At 36.2% G+C, this 12,480-nt stretch overlaps 1 protein-coding gene and 1 pseudogene across 1 annotated transcript in view; one reads left to right on the forward strand and one right to left on the reverse strand.

Moving 5' to 3' along the window:
• Positions 1-12,151, forward strand: part of MAOA (monoamine oxidase A) — a 63,269-nt gene extending 51,118 nt beyond the window's left edge. Inside the window, exons 11-15 of the mRNA XM_006917905.3 lie at positions 5,657-5,714; positions 6,916-7,013; positions 8,740-8,851; positions 9,059-9,121; positions 9,314-12,151. Of these exons, the coding sequence (XP_006917967.1) occupies positions 5,657-5,714; positions 6,916-7,013; positions 8,740-8,851; positions 9,059-9,121; positions 9,314-9,460 (478 nt within the window). The 3' untranslated portion in view covers positions 9,461-12,151. The remainder of the gene's footprint in view (positions 1-5,656; positions 5,715-6,915; positions 7,014-8,739; positions 8,852-9,058; positions 9,122-9,313) is intronic.
• LOC102880781 lies at positions 3,391-4,262 on the reverse strand (annotated as a pseudogene).
• Positions 12,152-12,480: the final 329 nt, after the last annotated feature.

The raw sequence follows: 12,480 nt of genomic DNA on the forward strand, positions 1-12,480 counted from the left end.
TTAATAAAAGGCACTTTTTATATCTTTCTCTTGTCTGATTGCACTCACTAGGACCTCTAATGCTATTTTGAACAATAGTGGCAATAGTGGACAGCCTTATATTATTCCTGATCTTAGAGGGAAAGGTTTTAGTTTTTCACCATTAAGTATAATCTTGGCTGAGGATTTGTCAAATATGGCCTTTATTATGTTAAGATACTTTCCTTCTATACCAATTTTGTGAAGTGTTTTGATCATAAATGGATGCTGTATCTTGTTGAAGGCTTGTTCTGCATCTATTAATGTGATCATATGATTCTTAGTTTTTTAATTTGTTTATGCGGTGTATCATATTAATTGATTTGTGTATGTTGAACCATCCCTGTGCCCCTGGGATGAAACTCACTTGATCGTGGTGTATAATCTTTTTAATATTTTGCTGTATTCGGTTTGCTAGTATCTTATTTAGTATTTTTGCATCTGTGTTAATGAGAGATATTGGTCTGTAGTTTTCTTTTGTGTGTGTGTTCTCTTTACCAGGTTTTGGTATCAGGGCAATATTGGCCTCCTGAAATGATTTGGAAAGTATTGCCTTCTCTTTTATTTTTTGGAAGAGTTTGAGGAGAATAGGTATTAAATCTTCTTTGAATGTTTGGTAGAATTCACTGGTTAAACCATTTGGTCCTGGACTTTTACTTTTTGGTAGGTTTTGATAATTGTTTCAATTTCCATACTGCTGATCTGTCTATTTAGATTTTCCACTTCTTCTTGGTTCAGTCTAGGAAGGTTGTATTTTTCTAAGTACTGGTCCATTTCTTCTAGGTTATTGAATTTGGTGTTATATACTTTTTCATAGTATTCTTGTATGATTCTTTGTATTTCTGCAGTGTCTGTCATACTTTCCCCTCTTTCATCCCTGATTTTGTTTATTTGTGTCCTTTCTCTTTTTTCTTTAATGAGTCTAGCCAGGTGTTTGTCAATTTTATTGTTGCATTTATTTGTTGCATTTATTTTTTTCTATTTTTTTTGTTTGTTTTCAATTTCATTTATTTCAGCTCTAATTTTGATTATTTCTTTCCTTCTGCTGACTTTAGGCTTCATTTGTTCTTTCTTTTCTACTTTTTAAAGATGAAGCATTAGGTTGTTTATTTGGGCTTGTTCTTTTTTTTGGAGGTAGGCCAAATCAACTTTTTAAATATATTGCTACTGCCCCCTCAACTCAGTCCTTGTCCATATGTATATATTAATTTAATTTTACATATTTGAATTTATGTTACAGTGGTCAAAAGGTAGGGTTTTTCTGTAAGTTGGATGGAGTAAAATTATAGAAGACATTAGCTGTGAAAAATCTTTAGAGGCCAAGTCCCAATCGTCTTGCCAAGACCATTATCCCCGTTCCAAGGTTCTCTGATGTGTACTTTTTCTGAAAAGCAAATCCATACATATGTGTTTCTTTCATTCTGTTTCAACTTATGTACCATATTAGGGGAATTATCTAGATTATCTAGGACATAGCTCTGATATTCCCTTTCTCAAGAGCTGCCTAGTTTAAAACAATTTTAGGACAATAATTTCTTTCTTTCTTTCTTCTTTATTTCTTTCTATGTTATATTTTTGTTGTTTTGTTTTACCTTGGAGTCATTTGTTCAAATCTTACCTGGAAACAGTCATTTGACTGTTGGGAGACTGCCTCTAGGAATTTCCGGGTTTCCCTTATTTAGAGTAGCCCTAAATCTTTTGTTAGCTTTTGAAGTGGACCAATGCACACACCAATGTATACTTCCTTCTGCATTTAATTAAAAAATTAAGCAGCAAGTCTACTAGCAGGCTTTGCTTTGAGAGTTACTTTGATGACCTTGGAATTCAGGGATAAACTGCAGGTTTCCACATTTGTCCACAGATTTGTTTATTTGAGCTACCATGAGATGTGATGTCAAGAAGGGAACTATTTTAGTGTCCACCTATCAATTAATAGAAGAAGAATTTGGGGTTCAGTGACAGGGAATGCTTTGGCCAAGGCTCCACAGCTACCCTGTGACAAATTCAGGAATACCATCTAATGTATACTTTCTTTCATTATGCCATACTAAACTTGACATTTTCTTTTGGATATCCTGCTTTCCTTCCTTATTAATAGTAAAATAAATACAAGCCTGGATGTAGACACTTGGTTATGATTCCACATGGTGGCTGAAATTCTCAAAAGTTTTTATAAGGCAAAACCCTTAGAACTCTGAATATGTTATTGACTGGAACAACATTTCCCAGAAACAATTACATCAAAATCTCCCATAGAATGTTTGATGTGATACATATATACAATGAAATATTACACAGTAATAAAAAGAATGACATCCTCCCATTTGTGACAACATGGATGGACCTAGAGGGTATTGTGCTAAGAGAAATAAGCCAGAGAAAGATAAATATCATATGGTTTCATATGATCACATTGTAAGATATAAAAATGTCCAACTACTATATTGTACACCTGAAACTAATATAACTAATATATATCAACTATACTTAAATTAAAAAAAAATAATGTTTGGAAAAATATATTTTTCTGAGATCAGTAGATTATAATTTCGTAGGTTAGAGGTGGGGCCTGAGTATTTGTATTTTTTCATACCAAATAAAATCATTTATTTCAATAGCTCAAAGTGCAAATACACCAAGTCAGTTCACAAAGTTTCAAGATACAGCATTAAGTATAATAAAAACTTGATTTTCAAAATTTAAATAGTAAATAGAAATAAAGCTTCATTTAAAAAAAAAATTCAAGAACCTTGAAAACCTTTAGATTAAACTATTTCACTTACATTAATTCAGAATTACCTGAATTTATAGATGCCAGTAGTACATTGGAATCCAAAAGGACTTCTTAGAGAAAGAGAAGCACCCCAAATTGGTCAACTCCAGACAAGAGTGGAAATCCTTGATGTTAGCTATTCCCAGTTTTGCAGCCTCACTCACACTGTATCAATTGATGTCATTAAACACATATTTTGATCTTTAGGCAAATTCTAAAAAAAAAATATTTAAAGTTCAGTATGAGGCCAACATCCACTATTAAGATTTTTTGAAATGGCCACTATATATTTAAAAGATTTAAAGACCAATTTCAACGTCAGGCCTATGGTATAACTGGAGAAAAGACATAGATTAATACTTCTTCCATTATGTAAAACCTTTTCGTAAGATTGGCAACATGGCCTTTAAATTTTTCTTATTTCTACACATAAAGAACTTAGATGGAAAGGAGAAAAAGTTCCTACTGGGAAGATAAAGATTGTTAATTTTTTTTATCACTTAGCAGCTAAGACACATGTTTATTTCTGCTCCCCAAAAGCAATGTTAGCTACTAGTTTTAATTCAGGAAAATGTATATCTTTGGGAAGGTTTACATATTTATTCAGTCTTTTTCTCAACCTACTTCATCTTTTCAGTGTAGGAAATAAGTTGAAAGTCTGCTCCAAAAATTCTATCCCACCATATGAATGTCAAAACATAGTTTCCGATGAAGTTCATGTGGTGAAAATCATGATGCCGAGAACCAGCATAGAAAGGGATGGGATTTAAAGGATTGAGAGGAATATAACCATTGTGGACATCAGTTGTTTCTAGCGAATGAATGATCACCCATGCGCCCCCCCCCAAAAGACTATGCAATCACATAAAAGCATGATTCCAATGAAAAACCCAGTACCAAGAATTAGTGTTTCCAAGAGACGTGTATATTCAGCTTCCGTTCCAAATGTAGCCTGAAACTCATGATGAGTTTTATGAATACACTTATATATTTTTGTTGTGTAAGAAGAGCCTATTTAGGAAATAGTGCCAGGTATCCTTAATTATCTCATAACCAAACCATCCTGTCCAGAGCATATACCATGTTGGCATTCTTTCCCAATCATAAGGAATTGAAATACTCTGTAAAATAATAAGTTCCACAAATCAAAGGAAACTGGATACAAAAGTGATTAAAGAGAAGTACTTTAAGGTATTGCCATTGTTTTTCCCATGTTTCTAGTTTATCCTTTTGAATTTTGTACCTTTTTCATGTAAGGTATAAATTGAAACAAAAATCCAGGTAAACAGAACAAGAAATAAAGGGCTTCATGAACTACTAGAGATCCCCATGTTGCAATCTGGGATATTGTATAATTATCTAACGTATAGTTCCAAGCATTTTTAAATGGTTCTTGCAGAGAATTCTCAGGTAAAAGTGAATCTACATATTCCACAGCCAGGGATACTGAAATAAAGATGCTGACACTCATTTGTTGCCATTTTTCAAATTTCTGCAGACAGTTTTATAATTCTGAATGATCGCATGGAAACTACCTGAGTATTTGTATTTTTTAACAAGCTTTTCAAATAATTATGATGAGCAGCCAGATTTAGAAACCAGTGAATAAATTCAACTACGAGATTTGCACAGTGATCCTTTCGGCCATCATTAAAATAGGTTCTGTTGTTTTTAGAGCTCAACAAATCAGTCAGTTCATTGCTCCAACATCCTTGTCTTACATAACTTTTTCAAAAGTTTTTAATTTTAAAGGAAAGGATGGTTCCTCATGTATTTAATGAACTCATCCTTGACTCATCTAATAATATGAAATAGTATATAATGACATTTCTATTATTACTGGTTTATCATTCATGAATGAAAAGTTAGCTGTACTGTAGGTTAATTGGATTTTAGCTTTCCTTCTGTTTAATAAAGGTTTTATTACATGTTCCAAAAATAAGTTAAGCCTCATTAAGCATTTCAGAATGGTTGTCAATAATTTTGCTTTCTAATTGACTCAAAATGTTCGAATTATTCCTTGTAACATTCATGTTAAGTAGGTAAGAATCAGATATCTACCTCATAGAGTAAGAAAGAGGGTACCATACTAGGCCAAGGATGGATTTTGATTCAATAAATTTTTATTGAGTACTTACTTGCTACAGATGGAATGCTCAGGAGAATTGAGCCTCAGCCCTACCATTAATTAGCTGAGTGGTGCTGAACAAGTCTCTTCAGTGCACTGAGCCTCCATCTCCTCATCTCTGCAATGAGGGGCCTAGGTTAGAGAGAGACAGACAGGCAGATAGTAGTTTTGAAACTTCCAGTTCTGCCTTTCCTTTACAATTATTGATCTGTACTATGAACAGCTCCTTGAAGGGGAACCATTCATTTCCTGTCTGTACTGGAACTTAAATAGGCACGTAATATTGTGTGGCATCACTTCAGGAATGAGCTTTATATGTACATAGGATCTGTAAAACATAAATGTAGGATGTTTTAAAAGACACTGTCATATGTGCTATAGACTTATAAAAGGGATTATTCTAGAATTCTACATATTCCAGGAAAATGACTTAGAATCAATTCCTAAAATCACTGGATTTATTTTAAAATCATTTTCCCCATTTTAATCTCGCATAGATATGGTATTGTGTAGTAAAAGAAGTGAAAATGTAAAAAAGTAGGAAATGCTGTTGAATCTTTAAATCAAATGGCTATATTGAGGCATAGAGTTAATTTGAGAGCAGATTCATAAAGCTATTGATTTTCATTTTTCCTTGATAAATCTGGTTCATTGACAAGAGCCCTGTAACTCACTGTGTTTATCTATATTCATTAGTAATTAATATCTTTAACATTTTTGGTTCTTTTTTTTAATAGGAAGAGGAAAATCTGTGAGCTGTACTCCAAAGTTCTAGAATCTGAAGAAGCTTTACATGTAAGAACCCCCAGTTTTAATACCTAGTAGGTTCTGCTCTATTTGCTCTAAATAATCAAGCAAAGCAGATTCTGGTTTCCTGACAGTCTTATGAAGAGAGTATAAGGGGTATGCTTACTAGAGGTTTAACTTCAGCAATCACAAAAGGACATTAAGAACTATTGTTAGGTGCCAGTAATTTCTGATGTAGTGGTTCCTCGGGCTATTTAAATGTTCAATGGGTAACTGGCAGCCAGTTGTAATCAGAGCATGGAGCTGCAAGTATTATCTCCAGGGAGGATGCAGTCAGTTCCCAGAACTAAGGTCCTGCCCTTCTGTCAATGTCAACTGACGGCTGTGAATTAAAACCCTAGATATGTCATCTTTTGTTAGTGAAGGCACTGTCATATACACTTGACAATATAACAATCTAGATTCTCTGCCCAGGTCAAAGTCATACTAATTTATTTTTCCATCTGTAGATTCACTTCACAGCTCATTAGGAATTTCAGTATTTTCAATCTACCACTGAAAGTAATTATGAGGATGAAATTCTTTCTGAAGATCTTACCAGATACCTGGGGGTTCTTTTAGGGGATTATTTCTGAACTATTCAAATAATACAGAATGTGTTAGGGAAATCAGAGAAGTTTCTCTTATGCCGTTTGAGAAACCTTTTTTATCTTTAATTCTCCCTGCTTTAGCAAGATTCTTATCATTCACTTTTCTAGCTTAGAGAAGTGATTCTGAAAAGAGTCTTTCTTAGACACTATGCCTATCTTCTAGCTCCTCCCTTCCACCATTGTTTTCAGCAGTAATATCTTGGTAGATGGGGAATTAAAATCTGTTATTTAGAAAATCCAGAGATTTGGGCACACCTTTCCAGAACTTGATTGTTGATGGGGTTTCCTGTAGACTGAGGTCTAAAGATTTCAGAATTTGCGTGGAGATGTCCTTTCTTCCAAGTATCAGAATACTTCATCCCTCCCCTAGTGAAGGGGTTGAGAAAGTCAAAGTATATGTGTTTTGTCTCTTGGTTCCTCACAAAAGGCCATTACTTTGTACTGTCATATTTCTCCTTAAGTGTGTTAGAAAAACAGGGCCACCATTTTTTTAAAAATGTAAACTTTTTGTTAAAGTAACATACGCAAGAGCCTTCATTGTTGACTGGCAGCATTTCAGCTTTGTCTTTCCTTTGGAATTTTTCCCCACTGAACAACAGCCAGTGCACTACGAAGAGAAGAACTGGTGCGAAGAGCAGTACTCTGGGGGCTGCTACACTGCCTACTTCCCCCCTGGGATTATGACTCAATATGGAAGGTACTACCTAGACACTATACTGATTAATACAAGATATGCGCCAAACTTAAAAAAATAAGCAAAGTTCAATGGGAATTTTAGAAATAGTAGTCAAAATTCCTATGTCTTATGTCCCAGGTAATCAGTTTGTATATTCTAGATATCTATAGGAAAATAAGTATGTAGGTACATAGAACAATAGCTGTCAGCACATAGAATGATAGCAGAACATGGGTTAAGAATTTCAGTACATATGAGAATTCTGAAAGCTGCAATGTCCTCAAAGGATCCTTCTTGAGGTCAATTAGACATTTAGTCACCTATGACTACCCTAGGCCCCTGGATACCAGTCTACACAAAAGGACATGGGCTAAATACATCTTGCCAACAGAACAGCATCATATATTCTTTAGCAGGGAGGCATCCCTGCTGTATACAGCTAAGGTGTGATAGCCACACAGGGTGGGGGAGTCCACCATGGCTTAAAAGTCCCATGCTCCATAAGAGCCATCATCTCTTGTAAAAGCCTCACAGACATAGTATCCAGGGTCCTTGCAAGGGACATACCCAGTTAGTTATAAGAGGCACCACACTCAACGAAGCCCAAAGTGATAAACTCCTACTAGGTATTTACAATTCATGCCAGTCTTCCCAGCCTAGATGCAACTTACCATTGTGGGGCTGGCGAGGCATTTTTAGCATAAACAGTGTTGCCTGGTAACATAGATGGCATTATACCTTTAATCAGGTTTCCAAGGGGACAAAGCTAGAAAGTTAACTCAAGGTCCCATTTGTCCACAGAGAAGGAAAAAGAATTTGTTAACCCTTTCTTTACATGAGATTTTGTTTGTTTGTTTGTTTTCATTAATTAAATCAAATGCCTTTTGTTAGTGATAATAGGATTGATTAACTGGAGTAGTCCTGAAGTCAAAGTAGAAGTCTGTAAGATGAGACTAGTATCAGGAATACATGAAGCCAAATTTTCCTAAACTAGAAAACTGTGTGACAGTGGATTGAGGTGAAGGCCTTTGGGGTGGAGATGTGCAGCTTTAGAGATTTCATGAAAGTGGCTGTAGATGTGGTAGGAATCGAAGCCAACAAGGTTGGGGGCGGTGAAGTTGCCCATTCAGCGCAGCTTTACCATGGTTCTCTTCGCCAAAACCTCTTTAAAAGAGAAGGCCCATTTCCCTGTCCCTAGCCTGATAAATTTATAGATGCTAACTGCTTTTTAAGGAGACAGACATATAATCTCTCAGGCCTCTTCTTTGCCAGAAATCATTTAATCTCCTTGTCTTCTCACTCACCACTACAGTTCTTCCCGACTCCCTGGGAGTGTCTGAATAGCTGAGGTCTTCCATCAGATGTGATCTCATGAAGAATGCACCCCTTTGAAAAGACAGCGTAGGGAGCAGAATGAACTACAAACAGGAAACATACAGCAAATAAAACTGATTTTGGATTTAATGCATGTCCTTATCTTCCAATTCTGAATGACAAGAAAAAAGTCAGCATCACCTTTAGAAATTGATGATTTGACAGACTGATTCTCTCTGGATTGAAAATTTAGACCCTTGAGTGCAGGCCCAGGAAACAAGGAGGAGGCTTTCACTGTAGCTAGCTTGCATGGGAGTTTTTGAAACAATTTGAGTTACCCTGTCTTCTATGGGGTAAATAGTGGCAGCGAGTGGCCCATTAACACTCAGTGCCTTCTCAGGTAACTCTGTGTGAACTCTCTGTTTCCCTGAAGGGTGATTCGTCAACCAGTAGGCAAGATTTACTTTGCTGGAACAGAGACAGCTACACACTGGAGCGGTTACATGGAGGGAGCAGTAGAAGCAGGAGAACGGGCAGCTAGACAGGTAAGGAAGAAAGCTGAGTCACTCTCCCTCGTGAGTCCAGCAGCGTTTTTGGCATCTGGCCTTTCTAGATCTTGACACTGATAAATCTGTATGTCTACTTCTCTGCCCCCTCACTCCATTCATAGGGCTCAACTATGGCCATCAGGGCCTTGAATCTGTCAAAACTACAAAATCTCATTTCATAATACCATGGACACTTTCTTTCAGGTCTTGAATGCTCTGGGGAGGCTGCCAAAGCAAGACATCTGCATTCAAGAACCCGAATCAGAGGTAAGTTTGGCAGCTTCATCTCAATAGACCAGTAACTATATTAAAACTCTCCTCTTTCATCTTCTACAGCCTCTGATGTAATTATAGGTGCCACTCTCTAGGGCATATCTGTGCACTGACTTTACAGATATGTTTTTCCCCTCCTTGTCAGTTCAAGTATTTTCTGCTAATGATCTATGTTCATTCATCTAGGATGTCCCAGCTTTTGAAATCACGCACACCTTCTGGGAAAGGAACCTGCCTTCCGTGTCAGGCCTGCTGAAGATCGTTGGATTCTCCACATCAGTAACAGCCTTGTGTTTTCTGGCATGCAAGTTTAGGCTGCTAACACGGTCCTGAAGTTTCAGGCTCATGTTTTATGCTTACTCCTTTCCAGTACCATCAGAAGCAAAATGTTGACAAATAATGGCTTTATCGTTAGATCTTCTTACGTACATTGGATGTAACCCCTCAGTTGAGCCTCAGTGTTAAAGTAATCTACAGAGTCCCCTCATTAAAATCAGTAAGATCAAGCTCCATCTTATTTGTCTATGTAGTAGATTAATTTGTGTTGATTGGTAGAATAAAAGAAGCCTTGTGATCAATTTCTTGATTTGAAGTTAAAGTGCTAATCAGAAACAATTTCCGTGCCCTCTTTTTCTTCTCTTTAACATAAAATGCCTGATGATTGCAGAAATGAAGCATTTAACTTACTGTAGAGGTTGAGTAGGTGAAGGCCCAGCCTGTGACCGACCTTTGCTGGCTTTAGGAAATGATGAACTGTAGGTTCAGAGTCCACAGGCTCACAACTTCCTGGGGTGAGCAGCTCCCACTTTGAAAGCAGTGTAGGTAGACCAATAGGGGGACATTTTGTGGGCCGTTGCCTCAAGAATCTCCTGACCACTTCTAATTCCTGTGAAGTTTCTAGACATCTAGTCTTAGCACTACCCTCTTTGTATATTTTCCCTTTTTGCTTCTTAAAGAGGACAGTGTTTACCAAGGCATAATGATTAAATTGACTTACTGTGACTTTTGTGCAGCTCCCCAGGTAATCAGAGTAAACTAGTCCTAGAGTAGGACTGTCCTCAAGAGGCCTCTCTGACTAACTGTGCATGAGGCATCTTCTCTTCCTCCTGGAATATGTCTAAACATCACTTCAGTCATCATCAATGATAACATTCTCTACTTATTTCTGGAAAGCAGTATTTTCCTCTTTTTTCAGGTAGACCCTGGCTGTCTGAAGGCCCCTAGTAGCATATATATTTTCTTTTTTCCTATGACTATGATAGAATTAGGCAGATCTGTTAAACGTCTTCAACGTGGTTACCTTTGAGTAAATATTGGCATAAAAATGTCTCTCAAACAACTGAAATACATATTATAAATTTCTTATTATTATTTGTTGAGACTATCAAATGCAGAAAGGAAATTAGGACCCTATATTATAAATTCACTTGCTTTAGTTACTAAGTTTTATGAAATCATGAAATTGAATGATTTCACATATGAAGACTAAGTTCTCTAAGAAGTAATGTGGGCCCAGAACAGTTCCCACCTCTTGTTTTTTCCATTTTAAAAGTGTCACATTTTTAAAACCCCTTCCAAAGGTTTCAGCCATAAAACATTTCTTAACGTAAATATCTTGGAAAAAATTAACACGGATGTGATCAAATAGAACAGTTGAGAAGTTTCAGTGGACTCGGGTATACAGGTGGTGGATAAGCAGTAATACCTTATCCTGAATCATTGATGAATGAGCATTTCATTTTAAATGAAGTTTCTAGGTAGCTGAAGCTTACACTTTTATGTGCCAAAAATTTTAAATAACATAAAATACTTCCACACATTATTAAACAAGCCAGATTCAAATTCATCTTTTTTTATTAATCAGGTCAATCATTATATGTCTCAGTTATTTTATACTTTTATAATAGAGTGATACCATTGTGTTTGCCCCTCTACAAAATATCACATGATTATTTCATAGCTGTTGAGTCTATTCCTTCTATATTCTCCCATATTCAGTATTTTATTTCGTATTGTAGTTATCTTCAAATACCCTTTAACCTGATCTATTTTTTTATTGAATGGTAATTAAAGATTGCCAGAGGAAACCACCCCAAGTGTATTACATAATTACCCCTATCATAAATCCAAAATTAAGATATGGGCCTGGCATGAGGACTTAAGGTCTTTGTTTTGCCTATCTTGAGAGCAAAGAGAAGGATTTTTCTGCCACTATTTGCCTTTCAATTGAGAAAGTGTTTTAGCTAACTTAGGAGTTTTGGCAATGTCTTGGATGTGCTCTAGTACATGAGTTGTTGCCACATATCATACCAAACTGCTTTGAGAAATCACAGCCCTAATCTATTTCAGTTGTTTCTCTTCATTAACTGATAAGTTGTTCTGACACACCTTTTGAGAAAAGCTTCTTAACTGGCAACAATTTTAACAGTAATCAGTTTGTTAATATGTCCAAGTCTTGAATGTTGAAAAACTGAATATGCAGTTTAGCCTCTTCTCAAACTTTTTAGAAAACCAGTTAACTTATCCTAATTAGATCAGCCCTATTAAGCTACAGATTGAGTATCAAAATAAATGCCAGTCCAGATGTGCATAGACATGAAATTGGAGCTGAGAACTCCCACCATATAGGAGATCTTCCAACACCAAGATACTATAGTTTTTTTTTCTCCAACCCAAAGAAATTGGCCAGTTTCAGCAACTGATAGAGCATGGCCCTGTTAAAGCAACTGCTTCACAGTTCTGGAGGCTGAGTTGGCCTCACTCCACAGTAAGAATGAGAATTAGATTTTAAAAGTTAAACTTTTTGTCACAACTGTTCTATAAGGATTTATGCTATAGCAAAGAAAAAATATCAAAGGACTGTGAACTACATTTAGTTTGTTTGTGAACTTGGTGCCTAGTGTTATGTCTGAAATCTGCCTCAATGCTACATGTAAGAGTATGCATGTGTGTGTTTTGCCATTTAAGCATGATTTTGCCTGTATGGTAGTTTTGTTGGTTAATAAAGTGCTAAACCACCCCTGACTCAGACCTGGCTTCTCTATTTAGTCGATAGTCCCAAGGTTAAATGGCTTCTTACAGCAAGAGAAAGTCACAATGAAGCATTGTCCATGGATGATGGGCTTAAAAAGCCACTTTGTATTGATTCCAAATTCTCATAGTTCAGTTTGACTTTCATGTTTTATCAGTTTCCTGGGAGCTGATTAAATGCTAGAATATTGTCTGCCTGGGCTACAATCAGTCAATGTGGAGTCTAATTGAAGCTTTCTCACCTAATTAGCTTATAATACCTTGAGCAAATCACTTTGGTTCTCTGCCTCAGTCTCTCCATCCAGAAAAAGGTGAGTTACACT

The sequence above is a fragment of the Pteropus alecto genome, unplaced genomic scaffold (genome assembly GCF_000325575.1).
Source record: "Pteropus alecto unplaced genomic scaffold, ASM32557v1 scaffold77, whole genome shotgun sequence".
Lineage (NCBI taxonomy): Eukaryota > Metazoa > Chordata > Mammalia > Chiroptera > Pteropodidae > Pteropus > Pteropus alecto.